This window comes from Littorina saxatilis, linkage group LG1, assembly GCF_037325665.1.
Source record: "Littorina saxatilis isolate snail1 linkage group LG1, US_GU_Lsax_2.0, whole genome shotgun sequence".
Taxonomy (NCBI): domain Eukaryota; kingdom Metazoa; phylum Mollusca; class Gastropoda; order Littorinimorpha; family Littorinidae; genus Littorina; species Littorina saxatilis.
Genome location: NC_090245.1, coordinates 36,765,089 through 36,787,273, shown reverse-complemented (window position 1 = coordinate 36,787,273; position 22,185 = coordinate 36,765,089). Strand labels below are relative to the sequence as shown.

The 22,185-nt window shown below is 40.7% G+C and overlaps 1 protein-coding gene across 1 annotated transcript; it reads right to left on the bottom strand.

The window, feature by feature from the left end:
• Positions 1–295: 295 nt before the first annotated feature.
• LOC138973494 (uncharacterized) lies at positions 296–11,840 on the bottom strand. Its single transcript, XM_070346238.1, has 11 exons — positions 10,430–11,840; positions 9,934–10,165; positions 9,072–9,298; positions 8,223–8,443; positions 5,800–5,965; positions 4,580–5,413; positions 4,177–4,355; positions 2,490–2,664; positions 1,819–1,919; positions 918–951; positions 296–498 (listed from the first exon to the last, which is right to left on the bottom strand). The coding sequence occupies exons 1-11, from the start codon at positions 11,838–11,840 to the stop codon at positions 296–298; spliced, it is 3,783 nt and encodes a 1,260-aa protein (XP_070202339.1).
• Between the last annotated feature and the right edge of the window lie 10,345 nt (positions 11,841–22,185).

Below are 22,185 nucleotides of genomic sequence, written 5' to 3'. Positions count from 1 at the left end.
TTTCAGACAAAATGGTAACTGGCTCCGTAATCCACTCTGCAACTCCTGACAGCGAATGTCGGCTGCTCTCCACACCTGGCAAAACGCTGCGTACGAAGTTTCTGGTCAGATGTTCTTGTACAATCGTGGGTCGATCCTGTAACAAAATTGGTTTTCTTTTTTTATGAAAACAAAATAACTCTCTCTCTCTCTCCCTCGAACACTATTCAGTAAAGTCTGTAAACTCCGCATACAAATATCTGCAAGGGTGTTCATTGTTGGTGTGTGTCCAAGTGGAAGGATGCTGTCCTCTGACTTAATAACACGGAGAGATCGGCAGTGGTTTAATTGCGTGATGGTGACAGGTATAAACGTGAGGCAACGTATGTATATGAAGACTCGCCTGATTGTCAGGGACGATCCTGATAGGGTCGTTGGGGACAAGTTCTGCGTCAGTGGCAAGTACAGATGTTGACATCGCCCAGCTGGACTGACGAAGATTTTTGTATCCCTGTGGATCTGAAACAAGTAAAATCAGAGGATCTATTATCATAATAACATTTAAAAAAGTAAGATGCACATAAGATAAGATAATAAGATGAAATAAGATAACATAACATAAGATAAATCTTTATTTTGTTTGGGTAATAGGATAATGTAAACCTATAATGTAGATACAAAATGGAGGATACCCTGCATGTGCAAACCCTTGAGGCATACCTTGATTTCTCAATGCAATGGACTAATTCTTGCTATTTTAGGGACCGTCTGTGACAGATAGCCAAGATAGGACGCAAAATTGTTACAGGCCGAGTCTTCTTTTTGTTGTTGTATCAAAGTGCAATTATTATTTAAACATTATAGAATGATCAAGTAAATCAAACTCTTTCTGAAAATTGAAAAAATAAGCATTACGTCGAGATGTAAAATGCACTTACCTGCATTCAGTTGATGCACTATAACTGGGACACCCTGATACAAAAAGCACACACACACACACACACACACACACACACACACACACACACACACACACATACATACACACACACACACACACACACACACACACACACACACACACACACACACACACACACACACACACATAGTAGTCAGAAGTACAATCAGTAATGCAGATGCAGATCGTAACGCGAAGTTTACTTAAAAAAGCAAAAACAACTTTTCCTGTGTACCCTACTGGATCCATTTTCAAAAATCTCGCAATGATTTTTGTTGTTGTTTACATGGGATAACTGTGTGGAATGATACAGATGTAACGTACTAAATCAATTCAGTACACAAATACAAGTCACAGAAAGCGCCCGGCTTGTAGTTGTTTGTGCTTTGTCCAACCAAGATGATGCTCTTATCCCATGTAAATACCATGGTGGTTTGAAAGATTGTCTACGAAGTAAGGAGTGTCATTTTAAAGACTGGGACAACCGTACCCAAATTAACATGATCACAGTAACCGTCCCAGTAGTTGACTTTTAAAAGAAATCAATTGAAAATGCTCTTTTACATTAACATTTTACACCATTCGAGTGTATTGCATACTGAGTAAATACTATTTCACACAAAGTCAACGTGGCATTGCCGACATCGGAATCCGATGGTGCGAAGTTAAGATTGGCTCTGTGTGTGTGCGTGTGCGTGTGTGTGTGTGTGTGTGTGTGTGTGTGTGTGTGTGTGTGTGTGTGTGTGTGTGTGTGTGTGTGTCCGTGCTCTTGCTTTATTGACACACTCAAACACAATACTGGTGTTTTCGCTGATTTCATTAATACTGCAGATGTTGAACACAAATTAATTTTCTGTTGCCCTTTGAAAGGCACATACCTGCTCAGGAACGTGTTTTCTGTTCCACTGTTCTGGGCTAATCGGTGGATAGCCCTCCCCCTTGCCATGCAGCCCTTTGATTATGTTGTCTTGTTGCTGTCCTGAAAAATGCAGTTTGATAAACTTACACTCGACGCCATAATCAAATGTGAACAAAATAACAAGCGTAAGGTTTTTATTTTATAAGCAAAACAGAAATGGTTCATTACACATTTCAAGTGGGATGCATGTTTTTTTCTCATGTTTCTATATATAGCCTAACCAAGTGAACTCTAACATGGATTACAATTGTTTCCGTGGGTACTTGGTCTTGTGCTACGTGTACATACAAAGAAGGGATACGGTTTTAGCAGTTCTGCCCATAAGTTGACATGGGAGATCGAAACAATCTCCACTCTTAACCCACCAGGCGCAGCCGAGATTCGAACCCAAAACGTTCCACATTGGAGGCCGATGTCCATACCACTACACTACTTGTCCGCCTAGAAGGGTTCAAGTAGTGGGATCTTCTCATCCCACATAAAAACCTGGACATATGATGTGGTGTAAACTGATCCTTTACGCACGATAGAAGGCATCATTACACAAATAATAAACCAATGCATTCATAGTGATAGAGACACAGAGGCAAAGAGGACTTTGCGATATCGATGAAAACTATATGTATATACTTTGAGTACAGTCGTTTTTCTCTCCTTGCAGTAATTCGGCGATTTCTTGTTGTAGACGGTCGATGTCAGGTCTGTCATGGTGCTGGATTTCTGTGCACCATCTTATAAGTTTGTACACACCGTCAGGCAGGCAAGGCCACTGGAAAACGCGCACGCTGAGAGACTGACGAAAAAACTGCAAGAAAATAACATTTATCTAAGTCAGAAGTTGTATATTTAAAAGAAAATAGTAGCTTTTCAATATTGTTTGACATTATGTACAAAACTGTCTTTTGGCCGTCTCACTCGAACTTTCTCTTTTAACCCTGAAAAGAATTGCAAGGTTATGATCATCAAGATCACGCAACGCCAAAATCTCCATGACGGATGGGAAAGTAGACAGTGATTCGTAGGTTACCAACACTGTCACTGTTTTTTAAGTATTCCATTTTTCAACACACTTTCAGTAACCAGTTTTGAAGACATTGTGATGGAGTAGAAGTAAACGGTAGCATGTGAACACTGGTGTTTAATGTTTACCATGTACTACCTCTTGTAGTAGAGTTATGTACAATGTCACTGTCCAGGGACAATATAGTAGTTTTTGTCTGCATGATTACAGTACATATGAGCGATCGTGAAATCATAGCATCATCAGTCTCATTTTTCTCTAAACCCTTTTTGAAATAGTCTGGCGGGAAGAGCCGACTGACCTATTTGCAAAGGTATCATCAGTACTTTGTTTTCACTAAGGGACGCTTGTAAGGTACGAGTGGTCGAATGCTGTCACCCCTGTGTGCAGTGGTCGAGACTGACCTTGCCAGAGTGCTGTGACGTCAGAGAGACTAGGGTGCCGATGTGTTTGTTTTATGTCTGAATGAATGAGAAATGAGTGAGGTTTTATTTAATGCCCGCGGCGAAGACAGAACATATATAGCTGTTGTGAACTTGTGTCAGAAGACAGAAATGAGTGCTTCAGCAACTTCGGACAATACCATATCTTCCAGGACTGACTTTCGTATGTGATTCCGAGGACATGTCAGTGCCGAAGACTTGTGTTAGTGAACAAGAATTTTCACTGATGGAAGTGTAGTGTGTGTATTGCCGGACTGTGTTCTTCTTCGGCTTCAGTATGGGAAGTCGATTGTTTGTGATATGTTATGATGATTGATGATTTGATTCAACAGTGACATTTCTAAAATGTACCTTCGTTTTGTGCCTCGTGTCTTGTTCGAGGGACTGTTTTCACCATCCCGTATGCTTGTGTGTGTGTGACTGAGTGTGTAGAAATGTGTGTTTGAGTGTGTGAATGTTGAAACCCCGTGCATGGAAAAGCCAATACCGGACCACTAAGTCAGCAAGCATCAACATTCATTGACCGTCACACTGCGTTCAAAACTGCTTACAAAAAACGTGTTTAGAAGTGGAACACTTCAATTTAGAGTGACCATATTACGATTTCAAAACAATCGGAGCTGCCCTGTATAGAACTTAACCGCGCACTTTGAAAAGGCCCTTTGCCTTTAACCTTACAATGAGTTCGTGTTATTTTACTCTACAGAATGTGGATGTTAATGTTTAAAACGCCAACATCATCTCTATGTGTTGCATATTGCCAATGACCATTGCTATACTAGTTACTTCTCATAATTTGTGCTAAACAACAACTCTGAAAAAAGGGAATAAGAAACAGAGAGAGCACACTGACCAATTGCAGAATGTCAACAGTGGTCCGTCCACTCATCTCTGTGAACGGTTGACAGCCATGCGTAAAGAGCTCATACAGCACGTAACCAAAGGCATACACCATGGAGGCAGAAGAAAAGCGGCCTTCGAACAATGCCTCCCAAGATGTCCAGCGAACTGGTATTGGACCAGGGTCTCTTTCTGCAGAAAATCGGGGCTTATTTTGAGTTACCAATAAATATCAAACACAGACTTTGTCTGTTGTATAGGCGGCAAAAGAAACGCAACTCATTCACGCCCACTGTTGCTTGTGATTTTTTGCAAAAGAAAATGCAATGTATACATATAGTTCAGTTGCAAGCATTAACTTTCAAGATCCATCTCATTAATCGGATGTTTGATAAAGAACAATCCAAGGTACTTACGTGTTCGAATCTCTCTGTTCTCGTATGCATCAGAACTGCAGTCCATGTAGGCATCAGCTAGCCCCAGATGCGCAAGCTTGATCTGGATCTCTTTGACCCTGCCATGTTTATCCTCCCTGATGACATAGATCATGTTGTAGGTTGTCACGTCCCGGAGAGCAATACCTTTCTGCGCAAGAAAGACTAACGCCTTTACAATTTGCAAAGCTGCTTGCAAAAGAATGATCGTGTTCATCCAGTGCTGGTGCGTGCGTTTATCAATCAGCAAAGAGATGAGACGTCGATCCTTCACGTTTTCTGTAATGTAGAAGCAGGGCTGTGGACGGAGCTGAAAAGCCATGAGCTGAAGGAAGTGTTCGTGCTTTCCAAGCTCCAACAACAGCGCCAGGTGCTGCAGATGCTGGTGGCTGGTTTCACGCGGTAAGCCATGTTTGGTGCATCCCTCGGCGGAAGCAGAGGCCAGACATTTTCGTGTGGGCACGCACATGGCTCCCTGGAGCAAGCAAGAATCCGTTCCACGCCAAGCTTCTTCTTGCCACATACACTCTTGCTGTTTCCGATCCTGTGATCCTGTGTCCACTGTTCCTGATCTCTGTGGCCTCAGGCAAGCAATCTCAAGGGATGCCTCAGCATAGGACAAGGCCAAGTCAGTCATTTGTAGAGAAAACAGTTTCACCAGGCCCTTCATCTCTTTCTTGACTTGCCTCGACGGGTGGAAAGGCAGAAGGCGTATTTCGTGAACTAGCATCGCCTGGTGTTTGGTGTTTGCGTTCTTCACCACGGTAGACAATAGACTGGCTAGTTTTCCTGCTGACTTGTACGTTTTCTGTCTGTCTGTAAGTAAATATTACACAGATAAATATTACTTGCATATTATGCAAGTATTATTAGCATTATTTGCTGCTTACTATCATGTGCTTGCATTAAATCACTTTCGTGTGCACAGTCAACTTTTAAACTGAAATATCTAATTGCATCCATGTGGAATTTTGTGGAATCTTTTTAAGTTCTCAGTTATTGGTTCATCCTGCACTACTGATAATGGATTTAAATGGGGAACACTGATTTAATTCCGTTTTGCAACTTTCATTTAACGTTTTTTCTGGCAAGCATGAGACAGAGAAACAGACAAATAGACCAAAAACTCTTTATTTAATAAGAAATCTGAAGTCAGACAGACAGATTAACAGACAGACACGTATGGAGACAAGATCTTCAACCTTCTTTGAAGCAGGTGTTTATCACGATGACTAAACAGCGTACAAGACAGAAGTCAAAAGTAGCCCTTTGCTCATCGTCCAATCGCTTCTTTGCACAGACTCTCAGCACTCTCTGTATCTCCTCGATGATATTATCAACCTGAGCATCTTTTGCAATCCGCATCATCTGTAAAATGGAAACGAGTTTAAACTAATTGATTACATTGTTGTGAAGACAGTGGGTTGACAGCTTACATACTGCACACAACTCACATCTGCACCTTGACTGCATGCTAGGATCCTGACTATAAATTAACAAGTTACTATAGCCTTGAAGTTTAATCAAGTCATATTTTCTTGCTGATGAAGCACAGACGCTATACGCTGAACTTAATTAATTCTTGTCCTTTTTTTGTTGTTATCAAATGTCAAAGTACAGTTGACCATTATCATAAGGAAACGATTCTGTAAGTAATCCCTCCTTTTTTTGGAAGTACTTTACCATTAAAAACCTTTCTAGGCACTAGTTATATTTAATAGAATTTTTTTTAAACTAAGCATACCAACAGACAAACGGACTAAAACAACCCGCAATGCAAAAAGAGCAAATGACACTTGCACAAAAAGTTGTTGGCAAACAGGTGAGAATATAATAAGAAATAATAGTATTAAAAATAGGAGCTCTGTTATCGTAAATCGTCATGGGAGGACCATATCTTCAGGAATTGTTGAATACTGCCAGTGGTGAAATCCACAGCAAACCTTTACCTTAAGTTCTACAAACATATTTCCAATGATGCAATTTTCCTCTAACTTACTCCTACATATGTTGCCATTTGCAAACAGATAAATGAAATGCCTAACAAAATATATATTAACATTGTACATAAATGCAAACAAAATCAGTTGTTCTGCAAAGTTAAGTTTTGAATATTCAAACGAGAAAATGTAGAACTTCAGAAACTCACTGTAAGGTCTTTATATATTCATTTCATTTTCATTTTTCATTTTCATTACTTTACTGTCCCATCGCTGGGAAATTCGGGTCGCTTCCTCCCAGTGGAAAGCTAGCAGCAACGGAGTCGCGCTACCCAGGTGTCTGCGTGTTTAGGTGTATTCAGCCACCTGCACTTATGGCAGAATGACCAAGGTCTTTTACGTGCCATTGTGATGACACGGGGGTGGGACATGGCTTCCGTCTCTGGGTCTGCACATAAAGTTGACCCGTGTCCATCCCGGCCCGGATTCGAACCAGCGACCTTTCGATCACAAGTCCAGTGCTCTACAAACTGAGCTATTCAGTAGATTTGCTAACATCCAAATACAGAAGTGGCACTATCAGCAATTTCAGTTAATATCACGCCCTCTTTGTTTAATTTCAATCCTTTTATTAATGTGTTACTAAGTAACATGAGCGACAAAAAAGAATGAGTGCATATCAAATACAAAGAACAAGAGATGCTGTCTGCTTGTCGGACGCCTATATCTATATATAAACAAGAAAGAATACTGACCGTTTACTGTAACACAGTACTTTGTATCATTATGAAAGCCTTATTCTTGTTTGATGTCATTTCCAAAATTATAGAAAACCAACACCATTCATTATTAGCGCAAGAGTACGCTGTCGAACGCCTGTTCTAGATCAACCATGATCAACAAACCTGGTATAATAATATTGTCTCTTTCAGTACAATCGTATTTCATCCCCGTAACATCTATTTTGTCGTTACTGATCATAGTTAAGTTAACATTTAAAAACATCTGTTTGCAATTCCAGCTGACCACATTTTATATAACCCGTTGAACTGAGATTTTAGCCACGAGTGTTTGATATATTGTGTTTGTTTATCTTGTTTAGGAATACACAAAAACATCTTGTTTCTGTGTAACTGACAATTTCTCAATATGAAACCCAGCATTTGCGGGTTTTGTGTCTAATCTAATGCACTTGCAGGCATCCTTTCAATCCTTCATATTCTTAATTTAAAGTGATTGGTAGATAAGCGTTACAACATGAACGTAATGCATATATATCAAAGCCTTCCTTCTGCTCTTTGTTGATTTTGATACTACAATGGAAACCAATTTTAAACCTGTCTGCCAAATCACTCAGCCCTCTGCAAACGGGAACACAACATTTTGTATTCATTACAAAGTTGTACAGGCAAGCAAGGCAAGCCTATAATCATGAACGAATGACAAACGAAATAGCTTTTTGTAAGATACTGCTCTTTACACCTAAAAAGCAGACGCCAATACAGCAAGAGAAAGAATAGTCTTCTGATGAACATGACATTTCTGATCTCTCTTTGAGCAGAATTCACGGATATATCTTTCATTTTGTGACAGTCTACGACATGCTGAATGTTTAAAGCTGACCCGTTTACTGCATCTACCTTTTCCACATTCTAGTCTATTTTCACGGAAAGATACACACTTACCTCTCGTGAAAGAGAAAAGATCACCAGGATTAGCTGAGCAAAGTTGGCTCTCTGTAGCTTCTTCTCTCTCGCCTTCTGTTTGTCAGAACCAGAGTTCAGTGCGCGTTCCCAGTCCGCCTCATGATACGTCGCACGAGATGTGATGGAATCAGGCAGAGCTTGGAAGAAAGCGTGTGTTCCTTTCAGAAGCCGGTAAGATCTGCCACTTTTATCCTGATCACCTGGTTTACCAATAAAAAAAAGAGTTTCATTAGCATACAAAAAGAATAATAATTTCCAAAGGCAATGTATATCAGAAATGCCATGTATATTGTACGTAAAACATTATGTGAGTTTCTTTTGTTATCACTTTGAAAGAAAACAAACTGGTGCATGATCGAGCTGACAAAGAACGAAAAACAACATATTTTCATACTGGAGGAGCTCGATCCTCCGTCAGAATCTAAAACTATTGGGCCGGTAGCACTGGATCCTCCAGTCATAATTGTGCAAAATGTGCAGGCTGCTAATTACACCTAAACGCACACACATGGGTAGAACGTACAACTCTTTTTGGTTCTAACTTTCCACTGGAAGAAAGCAACCCTGATTTTCCAGTAATTGGTAAAGAAAGTAATGAAAAAATGCCAGCAACACATTTTTGCTTCAAAAGTAATTGAATACACCAACAAAAAGTCATTTCAATAAATCATTGTTTTTATTAAATTGTATTATGTTCAGAGCTCTGCAGAGACTCACAGTATCTAATGTAATAGTGTTTAACGGCATTTCTCTATAAACTGAATTTCCACAAGGCAGACAATACAGGCAAGCATGGCGTTAACAACTACTCAAGTATCGAATGCTTACAACTTTTGATAAAGGTGTTCATCTCTGAACATATTTTGCTTTCAATGTCTTCCGAAATAGAGGTTCCTGAGATGTCACGAAGGCAAAGCATGGCACAGGCACTCAGTATGAGTATACTGCAATGCTGGCAAATCATGTCTTCATCTCCATGCCTGCTTCTGTGAACTGCTGACCAAGTGCTTTTCATGACTTCAAAGAAGATGACGGTTGATGACATGTTGGTAAGTCTGCAATAAAGAAAGTGGAATTGGAAACATAACTGAATATAGATATATTCAAGTACATGTGAATCTTTCGAGCAGAGAACACTGGCTTGATTAGAGAAGGAGAAGTAAACAAGTTAAGTTAAAGTTGCTGAAGTAGATCGTTTTATGAATTAGATAACAAAACAAATGTTTCCTTTGTTTTTTTGTATATATTATTCCTGAGCATCCGTTTAAAGTTATGTGCTGCACGTACGACTTCAGAAAGATAGATAGATGGATGAATAGATAATTAAATAGATAGATGCATGAACAGATACATATACAGATACATAGATGTATCTGTGCGTGTGTGTGTGTGTGTGTGTGTGTGTGTGTGTGTGTGTGTGTGTGTGTTTGTTTATTCTAATCCATGTCGCATCCTTCATGTTACGCTGTGAAGTATTTTACATGCTTTTATTGTACTCTACGCAGATAATCAATCAGCCGAGAAAAAAACTCTGTGTGTGTGTGTGTGTGTGTGTGTGTGTGTGTGTGTGTGTGTGTGTGTGTGTGTGTGTGTGTGTGTGTGTGTGTGTGTGTGTGTGTGTGTGTGTTTTGCCCGTGTTTGTTGTGTGTGTGGATGACTGCCTATTTCTTTCCCCATGAGTAGGACATACATTTCACCCATCAGTATCCGTTCCAAGTGTTGTGCTGCTCGACTGCGTATTAGATGGTCAGGATTCTCCAGGCATATGGCCACACTCCGAAGGTCTTGTTTTTTTCCTGCTCGAGGCAAAGTCCTTGTCAGTAAGGTTCGTCGGAATGCCGCATGTTGTGGATCATCCTCGGAAATTGTGGACAATTTTTGCAGAAGCTCTTGAATTGTCATGTCATCAAAACTGGCTGCTCCTGGAAAGAATTCGTTACTCAAAATGAAAATCCGCTGCTTCCACTTGCATAATTATATGAATAGAATGATTCCCTTCGGGTTTATTCTTTAGATAAGGCACACACACACACAGTTTGCCAGACATATTTCTCTCTCACTCTCAAACTCAAAAAATAGCACCTCTCTCTCTCACTCTCTCTCAACTCATCCAATCTTTTGCTCCGTACTTCTCAGAACCCCTTATCCCCCCCCCCCCCCTCTGCGGTAGAAGCTGATAAGCTTACCAATTGGCAGAACAAGCAGAGACTGGACTTGAATTCCATCGTCAAGTGATGATGAGTGCAGAGTGACAGCATTGACATACCGACCAAGAGACACACTGACAACAGAATCTGAGCTGCTGGACTGTTTAGCCATGAACCTATCCAAGCATGATCCGGAGCTGGTACTCGTAGATGTATCATCCGCGCTGCTGTATTCAGATGTATCTCTCAGAGAGGGAAGATTATTTCTCCATGAACGCTTGCCGGTTGACTCACCGCTGCTTGTCCCTGTTGTTGAATCATCACCATTGCCAGGTGAAGACTTCTTCTTTACCTGTACTTTCCACCTGTTGTGTCCTCTTCGTTCAGTGTCTTGAGATTTGCATCGTTCGCTGCTTGGTTTTTCTGCAGGAGTTGCAATTTTTCCCGGGGCAAATGCTACTGTTCTATGATCCGTATTTTTGGAATTAGGCTGACCATGAAGTGAAGGTGATGCAGCTGTTTCCACAGACTCACGTTGCAGACTCTGCCCGCTTGATACCTCATCACTTCTGATGGCTGCAGACAAATGTTCAGGGGTTGTCGGTGGTGGAAGATTTTGCTCGCTTGATACCTCATCACTTTTGATGACCACAGACAAATGTTCAGGGGATGTCGGTGGTGGAAGACTTTGCCCGCTAGACACCTCATCACTTCCGATAGCTATCGACAAATGTTCAGGGGATGTCGGTGGTGGAAGACTTTGCCCGCTAGATACCTCATCACTTACGATGGCCACAGACAAATGTTCAGGGGTTGTCGATGATGGAAGACTTTGCCCCCTTGAAGTCTCATCACTATTGATGGCCACAGACAAATGTTCAGGGGATGTCGGTGGTGGAAGACTTTGCCCGCTAGATACCTCATCACTTACGATGGCCACAGACAAATGTTCAGGGGTTGTCGATGATGGAAGACTTTGCCCCCTTGAAGTCTCATCACTATTGATGGCCACAGACAAATGTTCAGGGGATGTTGGTGGTGTAAGATTTTGCCCGCTCGAAAACTCATCACTTATATTGGCCGAGGATGTTGGTGGTGGAAGGGTTTGCCCGCTTGACAACGCATCACTTTTAATTGCCACAGATACATTTTGAGAGGATGTCTCTGGCGGTAACCGTAATGTGATATTGTAAATGTCATCACTTTCGATGTCCACAGTCAAATTATCTGAGGATGTCGAGCGTGGAAGACTTTGTCCGCTTGATAACTCATCCCTTCCGATGGCCACAGTCGATTGTTCATCTGGGGACGGCAGCGGTGGGAAGTTTGGCCTCTGTTCTTGGTCAGTACCTGGTACCGGTGATTCGGGTGGAGTTGTGAAGGGTGTTACATATTTGCGTTCACTTGGTTCTTTTTCTTGATGCTGACCGTCGTTTTTCTTTGACGCCATTCTTAAATGCAAATGGGGTTGTGAAAATACTTCAGATGTATCAAAACAGAGTTATATTGCCAGTCCAATGTCTCTTTATTCAAGTTATTTAGTTTAAAGTGAGTTATATTTTCCATGACTGGAATTTCTATGGGGTTTGCCTAATACTGTTGTCGCTGCCTTTCACTTCATGCTTGTCATGTATTCATTTTTATATTTAGTCAAGTTTTGACTAAATATTTTAACATCGAGGGGGAATCGAAACGAGGGTCGTGGTGTATGTGCGTGTGTGTGTGTGTCTGTCTGTCTGTGTGTGTGTGTGTGTAGAGCGATTCAGACTAAACTACTGGACCGATCTTTATGAAATTTGACATGAGAGTTCCTGGGTATGAAATCCCCGAACGTTTTTTTCATTTTTTTGATAAATGTCTTTGATGACGTCATATCCGGCTTTTCGTGAAAGTTGAGGCGGCACTGTCACGCCCTCATTTTTCAACCAAATTGGTTGAAATTTTGGTCAAGTAATCTTCGACGAAGCCCGGACTTCGGTATTGCATTTCAGCTTGGTGGCTTAAAAATTAATTAATGACTTTGGTCATTAAAAATCTGAAAATTGTAAAAAAAAATAAAAATTTATAAAACGATCCAAATTTACGTTTATCTTATTTTCCATCATTTGCTGATTCCAAAAACATATAAATATGTTATATTCGGATTAAAAACAAGCTCTGAAAATTAAATATATAAAAATTATTATCAAAATTAAATTGTCCAAATCAATTTAAAAACACTTTCATCTTATTCCTTGTCGGTTCCTGATTCCAAAAACATATAGATATGATATGTTTGGATTAAAAACACGCTCAGAAAGTTAAAACAAAGAGAGGTACAGAAAAGCGTGCTATCCTTCTTAGCGCAACTACTACCCCGCTCTTCTTGTCAATTTCACTGCCTTTGCCATGAGCGGTGGACTGACGATGCTACGAGTATACGGTCTTGCTGAAAAATGGCATTGCGTTCAGTTTCATTCTGTGAGTTCGACAGCTACTTGACTAAATATTGTATTTTCGCCTTACGCGACTTGTTTCTTTTTCCTGTCAGCTTTCGTTTTCCATTTCGCGTGCACATTTGTGAAGTACTCTGCAAAAGAAAATTATAACTAAAATTATATGAATATGTAAGCAGTTTTAAGGAAAAAAGCCCGATCACGACTGGAAACATTGAAACAGTGTTAATCTACAGGTATACTGGAGTCTTGTATATTGTTAGTAGACTTTCCACCTGTCTCAAATTCTCCAATACAAAGTCTGTTTTGGGGTTTGAAATAATGTCACCACAAACCACGTGAAAATGTGAGCGATTTCCCTGCCGCGGGGTATTGACGAAGCTATACTGTCTTGGGGAAAAAATGCAGTGAGTTTAATTTCATTCTGTGAGTTAGATAGATTGACTAAATGTAGTAATTTCGCTTAACACATGTCTCATCTTTTAAACGCTCTTTTGGGGTAATCTTTGCATACTGTAATTCTCCATTTGCTCTGCATTGTGTGTCAATACTTCTTACCTTGTAGCCCTTGACAGGGGTGAACCTGGAACGCATTATCTAGATTGTAGATTTGAGTACTTAGATTTGCAGGCTCTCTTATTTGGTACTGTTATAAATAACTGCATGCACTAAAAAAATGTCGATGAACAGAATAGGGACTCTGAAACAGAAGAGTTTACCATTGTTAACACTGATTTAAGCAATCAGCATAGTTTCTACGCATGCAGTTTTGAGTGTATCATTCTACAGAAAATTCTCCCGAAGTCACGACTGTGTCTTCAATTGTCCGAGATAACTGGGTGTTATCATGTATTATATCCTACAAATGTGAGAGAGATCCCCCATGATACAACAATGTCGTTCACTTCACTGGTGGGTATATCATGTAAATGAGGTCGTGTCAAACTAGTCTTGCAGGGACCACATGTTCCACTGCTCATAATAACAAAGTCACCAAGACAAACGTCATTCTAGGAACACTTTTGCGCTTGCTGTTTGAGTATTTCCCCTCGAAGAATTTTGAGAACTTACACGTCACGCTATATACTCTCTAGAGTGACGTTTTTACATTTAGTCAAGTTTTGACTAAATGTTTTAACGTAGAGGGGGGAATCGAGACGAGGGTCGTGGTGTATGTGCGTGTGTGTGTGTGTGTGTGTGTGTGTGTGTGTGTGTAGAGCGATTCAGACTAAACTACTGGACCGATCTTTATGAAATTTGACATGAGAGTTCCTGGGTATGAAATCCCCGAACGTTTTTTTCATTTTTTTGATAAATGTCTTTGATGACGTCATATCCGGCTTTTCGTGAAAGTTGAGGCGGCACTGTCACATCCTCATTTTTCAACCAAATTGGTTGAAATTTTGGTCGGGTAATGTTCGACAAAGCCCGGACTTCGGTATTGCATTTCAGCGTGGTGGCTTAAAAATTAATTGACTTTGGTCATTAAAATTCTGAAAATTGTAAAAAAAATATGTCTTTTATAAAACGATCCAAATTTACGTTTATCTTATTCTCCATCATTTGCTGATTCCAAAAACATATAAATATGTTATATTCGGATTAAAAACAAGCTCTGAAAATTAAATATATAAAAATTAATATCAAAATAAAATTTTCCAAATCAATTTAAAACACTTTCATCTTATTCCTTGTCGGTTCCTGATTCCAAAAACATATAGATATGATATGTTTGGATTAAAAACACGCTCAGAAAGTTAAAACAAAGAGAGGTACAGAAAAGCGTGCTATCCTTCCCAGCGCAACTACTACCCCGCTCTTCTTGTCAATTTCACTGCCTATGCCGTGAGCGGTGGACTGACGATGCTACGAGTATACGGTCTTGCTGCGTTGCATTGCGTTCAGTTTCATTCTGTGAGTTCGACAGCTACTTGACTAAATGTTGTATTTTCGCCTTACGCGACTTGTTTTGCTTTGAGGTCAAGTATTCACAGGCTTTGGAAAAGATCGAGGTTCCATAAGACGTGTCTGCAATTTTGGCGCCTCGACTGCGGGACGTTTTGAGCAATAGACACGCAAGTACAGTAAATAGGATAAACAGAATACTACATGGCTTGCCGTGTTTTACTAGGTTTACACTCGTTGCTTTTTCAAGTATTGAAAAGCTCGTTTTCGCTCACATTTGAATATTTAAAGAAAACATAACCAACTCGTGTAAATCTGGTACTCTGTCCTTACAGCTTACTTACTGGTAAACTTTAACTGTATACACATATCAGCAATCCAGCGACCGGCTGCGCTCAGTATCAGAAAATGGGAAAAATACAAAAGAAACGTAATTGATTTTGCCAACATAATTCCTTCCCTTCAAGTGCTTAAAGATAGTACACCTAAGGCGCAATTTTAGAAAGTTTTCTGACGATGTTTACCTTTAAAAGTTCAAGGGACATTAGCTGCACTGTAATTTAGAAACAGCTACACTGATTTGCCCAAAACGACACCGAAACTATGCCAAATCATTACATGAATTTTAATCAGCGAGCGGTCAGGAGCCGGAATCTGTTCATCATATTTTATTTAGTCCTTATATATACCCATTCGTCAAAGCAGATTAAGACCGTTGGATTGAGGAAGTCAAACCTACAGTCTAGCAAATGCAAGCATAGTCCGTGCAATACAGGGCTAAAACGCTTCGCGTAATACAAACAAATACACAGTCCGTTGGAGAATATTACGGTCTGAAATGTCTACCAAACACAGCATTCAGATTTAAAAACAAGTTTCGTAAGGCGAAAATACAACATTTAGTCAAGCTGCGTCGAACTCACAGAATGAAACTGAACGCATTGCATTCTTTCCGCAAGACCGTACACTCGTAGCATCGACTGTCCACCGCTCGTGGCAAAGGCAGTGAAATTAACAATCCAGAAAAGCGCGGTAGCGTTTGCGCTGAGGAGGATAGCACGCTTTTCTATACGCATAAAATTTGTTTACCAGCAAAATAGATGGTTTCAGCAGCAAATAGGAAGGAGTGAGCAGCGAATGTGAAGCAGCAAATTGGATGAATTCAACAGCAGAATAGATTAATTGAACAGCCAAGCAGATTTCTTTAACAGTAAAAATGGGGCAGAAATAGGTCGTCCCCTCTTTCGCTTCTCTCCCAGGGGGGACGGTCTTTGCCTGCGCTGGCGGTTCAGAAATGGACAGCCGGATTTCCATGCCAAGTGGGTGTTTACAATGTCTCTTTCAACAAGGGTTAGGAATCTGGACAAGTCAAGTCTCTCACGAAATGTGTTCTGACGTTTGATGGTCTGGTTTATTGCCTCCAGTCCATTGTTTGTGAAAGGAATTCCCGGGGCGTAGCCTTCGTACCAGGTGTCATTGCGGTCGATTCATGACCCCTTGAAGTACTCCACGAAAGACAACAATCCGTGATCGTCGGAATCTTCCCAAAATATTTATCGCAGCTAATTTGCTGTTGAAACCCATCTTTTTTTGCTGCTGGTCTATCTTTTTTGCTGCTGGTCCATCTAATTTGCTGGTCCATTAAATCCCTGCCTTTTCTATATCTCTATTCTTTTTAACTCTCTGAACGTGTTTTTAATCCAAACATATCATATCATATGTTTTTGGAATCAGGAACGGACAAGGAATAAGATGAAATTGTTTTAAAATCGATTTCGGAAATTTAATTCTAATCAAAATTTTTATATCTTTAATTTTGAGAGCTTGTTTTTAATACGAATATAACATATGTGAATGTTTTTGGAATAAGAAAATGATGAAGAATACGATAAACGTAATTTTGGATCGTTTTATATAAAAAATGATTAAATTACAATTTTCAGATTTTTAATGACCAAAGTCATTAATTAATTTTTAAGCCTCCAAGCTGAAATGCAATACCAAAGTCCGGCCTTCGTCGAAGATTGCTTGGCCAAAATTTCAATCAATTTTATTGAAAAATGAGGGTGTGACAGTGCCGCCTCAACTTTTACAAAAAGCCGGATATGACGTCATCAAAGACAGTTATCGAAAAAAAGAAAAAAACGTCTGGGGATATCATAATCAGGAACTCTCATGAAAAATTTCATAAAGATCGGTCCAGTAGTTTACTCTGAATCACTCTACACACACACACACACACACACACACACACACACACACATACACACACACACACACACACACACACACACACACACACACACACATACACCACGACCCTCGTCTGGATTCCCCCTCTATGTTAAAACATTTAGTCAAACCTTGACTAAATGTAAAAAGAATGCTCAAACACTAACCCTAAGACCTTCCTCGTGTGTGTTGTCATCTATTCAACACTCAAAACGAACTCTGTAGCTCTCGAATCAATATCAAATGTGTATCTGTAGGAATAGCGCATGAAATACTCAGGGCCGAAAGGCGAGACGAAAATTATGACTGGCGCAAAAAGGCGTCACAATGAGAATTACAGTCTGTGATTCCCACTCAAAACACAGCAGTTATCAATTTAAGTAAATCAGCACTCTTCTTTTTCAAAACCTTTTGATACTGCGACCACCAAGCTCTGAACATCCCCCCCCCCACCCATCCTCCCACCCCATGTATGTTGTAATTGTTCAAGTGTTTTTCGGTTATATGGATCTGTCCTTTTGGTTAAGTGATGTCCTGTAATGTACAGAATTATATGTATGAAAAAAAAAAATTCACCAAAAGAGAATAAAAAAAAAAAAAAAAAAAAAAAAAAAAAAATCAGCACTCAAACGTTTATTTTAAGGTATTCTTGGTGTGTGGTCGTATAATTGCAACCCCCAACCCTAACTGTATAGCTCTTGGGGCGATGAGAGGCAGTTTCCTGTCAGACATTATCACATTAAAAGTCCAGAAAATGTTATGCCAGACCATGTGTGGCTGGAATTTTATTATCGATGCTGTAGGACGACTTCATTCATATTGCTTCCAACCACTGTATACAAACGATGTCTCCTTTCTTTCTTTCTTTCTTTATTTGGTGTTTAACGTCGTTTTCAACCATTCAAGGAAAAAACGCGACGGGGAAAGGGGGGAGATGGGATAGAGCCACTTGTCAATTATTTCTTGTTCACAAAAGCACTAATCAAAAATTTGCTCCAGGGACTTGCAACGGAGTACACTATATTATCTTACTGGGAGAATACAAGTTTCCAGTACAAAGGACTTAACATTTTCTTACATACTGCTTGACTAAAATCTTTACAAAAATTGACTATATTCTATACAAGAAACATTTAACAAGGGTAAAAGGAGAAACAGAATCCGCTAGTCGCCTCTTACGACATGCTGGGGAGCATCGGGTAAATTCTTCCCCCTAACCCGCGGGGGGTACGATGTCTCCGCTTACTACACGGCTGCATTTGAATTTCACGCATTTGAATTTTTTTTCGTCTTCCCGCATTTGATTTTCCCGCATTTGGTGGTTTGAATTTCACGCATGTGAGCTTTTGAAAGTCACGCATGTGAGCTTTTGAAAATCACGCATGTAGTGTATGCGTTGGGGTGTGTGTACATGAGATAGAGTTGCTCGTCAGTGACCGATGATGAGTCTCAATTCACCTTGAAATAAGTTGAAACATTTAAGTTTTCTCATTTGAGTAAATCGGGTCCTTGAAGTCGAGACTTGTTTTCAAGCGCGCTGGACATCCACGTATCGAACAACGCCATGTCTTTGATTTCTTGGTTTCACGGTCCTTGACGTAAACTCCCACGGCTGAGAATTGCCAAATTTCTCCTGTTGGTTCGTGATGTTCGTCTCTTGCTGTGCCATGCATGGCGAAATGAGCCGTGTAGTTGAACTGAATTGTGATTAGTGAGTTGTGAGCGAACCGTCGTGACGTATAAACTCCCACGGATTTCCCATGTTGGTTGTTGGTATTCGTGTCTTGCTGAATTGTGATTTGTATTCACGCGTCTATACACGGGACTCACTCACAAACACACCGATGCGGGGGGGATACGTGCATGCGTGTGCATGTGTGTGCGTGAAATTCAAATGACAAGTAAGGAGAGATTTTAACTGGAAACCTGTGTGAAATTCATGTGTTAAGAAATGCGAGAAATTCATAGCGTAAAATTCAAAAGTGCGTGAAATTCAGTTGCACCGTACCACACACGTCCAACGTTGTACCAGTTCACGCCGTATAAATAGATACATCGTGTTTTTGTCGCACAACACAAAAGTTACGGGTCGCACTAGCTCGTGGGCAAAAACTTGAGGTGGGTGGCTGTATATTTGTTGCTCAGAGAGACGCCAAACTTCTTGCTCTTAACTTTTAGTAGATGAAGAATGTTCAGTGTGTATTTTTCTTTGAATCCACGATACTACATTTGCTTAAATGTGATTTTAAGCGTTGCTTTAGCTTCATCAACTCTCTCGGGTACTTACTTTTTGTGGAATTATGGGACGTTTGACCTTTGCACGCGGCCCACGTATGCAGTTTGCGCATACTGTAATGTTATTAGTAAGCTACAATTATATCAAGGATTATGTGGTTCGATCGTTTTCTTGTGTCTTACACAATTCAGGTTTTATGACGTTTTGTAGTATGATACCCACACATGAGTAGGTTACAGAGCGCACAACAACTGCAGGAAAGGCGTGTTACGACACGCACTTCACTCATGTTACAGAACGCACTCCCACAGAAAACCATTTTGTCAAAATAAGATCAGAACTAACCACTTTTACACGCCCAAAACGTGAGTAGATAAGTGTAAAAAGCTGACACTGAGACCGTGCATGTTGAAAAGACCAATGCTTTATTTCAGCAAGTGTTTCTTCACCATTGAAATGTGCTTACCCCATGGTACGGAAGTTCCTCCGCCACAGGAAAAAATCGGCCAATCTATATTGTAAAATCATTTTCAGGCCAATATGTAATGACTGAACAAAGTTTAAGGTGAGGGAGGGGGCCGGGTGGGTGGTGGTGTATGTGAATTATTGCAAGGGTACGCCTCTCAGAGAAGCCTTACATTTGCCTGACAATAAGGAGTGGACACTGCACGCCAAGATTTCATATTTTGTTTGACCTCACCATAAAGAGCAACATTAAAGATAGCGTCTTGTACAACAACTAGCATTGTGAGCCAAAAGCCACATCTTTCGAGCATTTCATCAATGTAGATATGTTACGGGCATTAAGTGAAACCAGGCATTACGCGTAATGCCTGAAATGTTCAGGCATTACGCGTAATGCCTGTGACCACTAGGCATTACACGTAATGCCTAAAAACACCAGGCATTACACGTAGTGCCTGAAATTTGTCTCTCAAAATTACGCTTATTGCCTGAAGCAATTCAGGCAATACACACAACATAAAAACCTATTGCACTGAACAGTTATCCATTACCTCTTGGATGACAGTGAGAACATTTTTTAAGGGCAAAGTGTTGACAAAATGTCATGGTGTGAGTATAGTAACTTGACATTCGATCAAGTGAGCTTTAAAATGATTGCACATTTTATTTTGTGATTATGAGTGATGGTTCGCAATGCAAAATAATGTATTTCTGACATAATGTTCACCACAGTTTGAATTTCACGTAAGTGTGAGTGCATGTCACAATGGAAAGCCGAGGTCCAATAATTCCAGTCGAGCTTTCATCAGTTGCTTATTCGTCACCATGGAGGATAATGAAAAAGAACAATTGTTTACTCGACGTTTGTTTGAACATTATGAAAAGGACGGCAGAAAGTTGCTCCCGAAAGCTGTGTACTTCAGAACAATCGAAGAAGAAAAAGCTGCCTTCCAGAAAACGACAAAGTCACGTCATGAGTATCATCTCTTGGGAAAGTAAGTGATGTGTGGTGTTTGTCAAAAAAAGATTTGAGTGTTGGTATTCAGCTCTACGTCTATCGTAAAACAATACTGTCTCTGATAGAGTAATTGACACATAATTATAATGTCAAAGGGAGGATATGCTGGTAGCATTGATGAGCGAGAACAAGACTACGAACTGGACTGCTGGCATCAAATTTGTCCAGTTTAGAAAGAACAAGAGTCACCACGCCGGTATAGGCAGATCGCCATTTAAAGCAATGTTTGGCACGGAAGCCAAGATCGGTCTGAGATCAACAACGTTGCCCGATGGGATCACAGACTTGATCGAAACGGAGGAAGAATTACAAAAGGCATTATTGTAACCAAAATGAAGACATCGACATGCTCCAAGCTGAAAAAGTCAGACGCCTGGGCCGTCTTTTGGTGCAATGCCCCAAGCTGAAAGTCAGACGCCTGGGCCGTCTTTTGGTGCAATGCCCCAAGCTGAAAGTCAGACGCCTGGGCCGTCTTTTGGTGCAATACCCCAAGCTGAAAGTCAGACGCCTGGGCCGTCTTTTGGTGCAATGCCCCAAGCTGAAAGTCGAACGCGTGACCGTCTTTTGGTGCAATACCCCAAGCTGAAACTCAGACGCCTGGGCCGTCTGTTGGTGCAATGCCCCAAGCTGAAAGTCGGACGCGTGACCGTCTTTTGGTGCAATGCCCCAAGCTGAAAGTCAGACGCCTGGGCCGTCTTTTGGTGCAATGCCCCAAGCTGAAAGTCGGACGCGTGACCGTCTTTTGGTGCAATGCCCCAAGCTGAAAGTCGGACGCCTGGACCGTCTTTTGGTGCAATGCAACAACAACAACAACAAACCACCACCCACCAACCAACCACGACCCACCACGACCAACTACCATACAACCAACCACGACCCACAACCAACCACAAACCACGACCAACCACCAACAAACCACCCACAAATTACCAACAAACATCAACAGAAACCTCACCAACGACAATTGCAGAGAGGTTTCAGGCATTATATACGTTTAGGCATTACGTGTAGTGCCTGGTCACAGGCCTGAACATTTCAGGCATTACACGTAATGCCTGGTTTCACTTAATGTCTGTAACAGGTTTCAGGCATTACGTGTAATGCCTGACAATGATTTTCAGGCATTACACGTAATGCCTGGTATTTTTAGGCATTACGTGTAATGCCTAGTGGTCACAGGCATTACGCGTAATGCCTGAACATTTTAGGCATTACGCGTAATGCCTGGTTTCACTTAATGCCTGTAACAGATACAGATTAAAAAAGACCAGGGAAAATAAGAAAACACTACAATAGGCCTACTCAACTGTGTCCACACATTCACTTCCGTGGATTTTGTAACAGTGCCTTGGAAAAAGTAGCTGCACGCATTCCACGACAGGAAAAACACGCTGAGTCATGGCTATCAATTCGAAATAAACTTCGCCAAAACAATATTGCGACAAGTTTTACATCCGAACAAAAGCATTCATTCCCGCATCACCCATTCATCATTTCTGTTAAA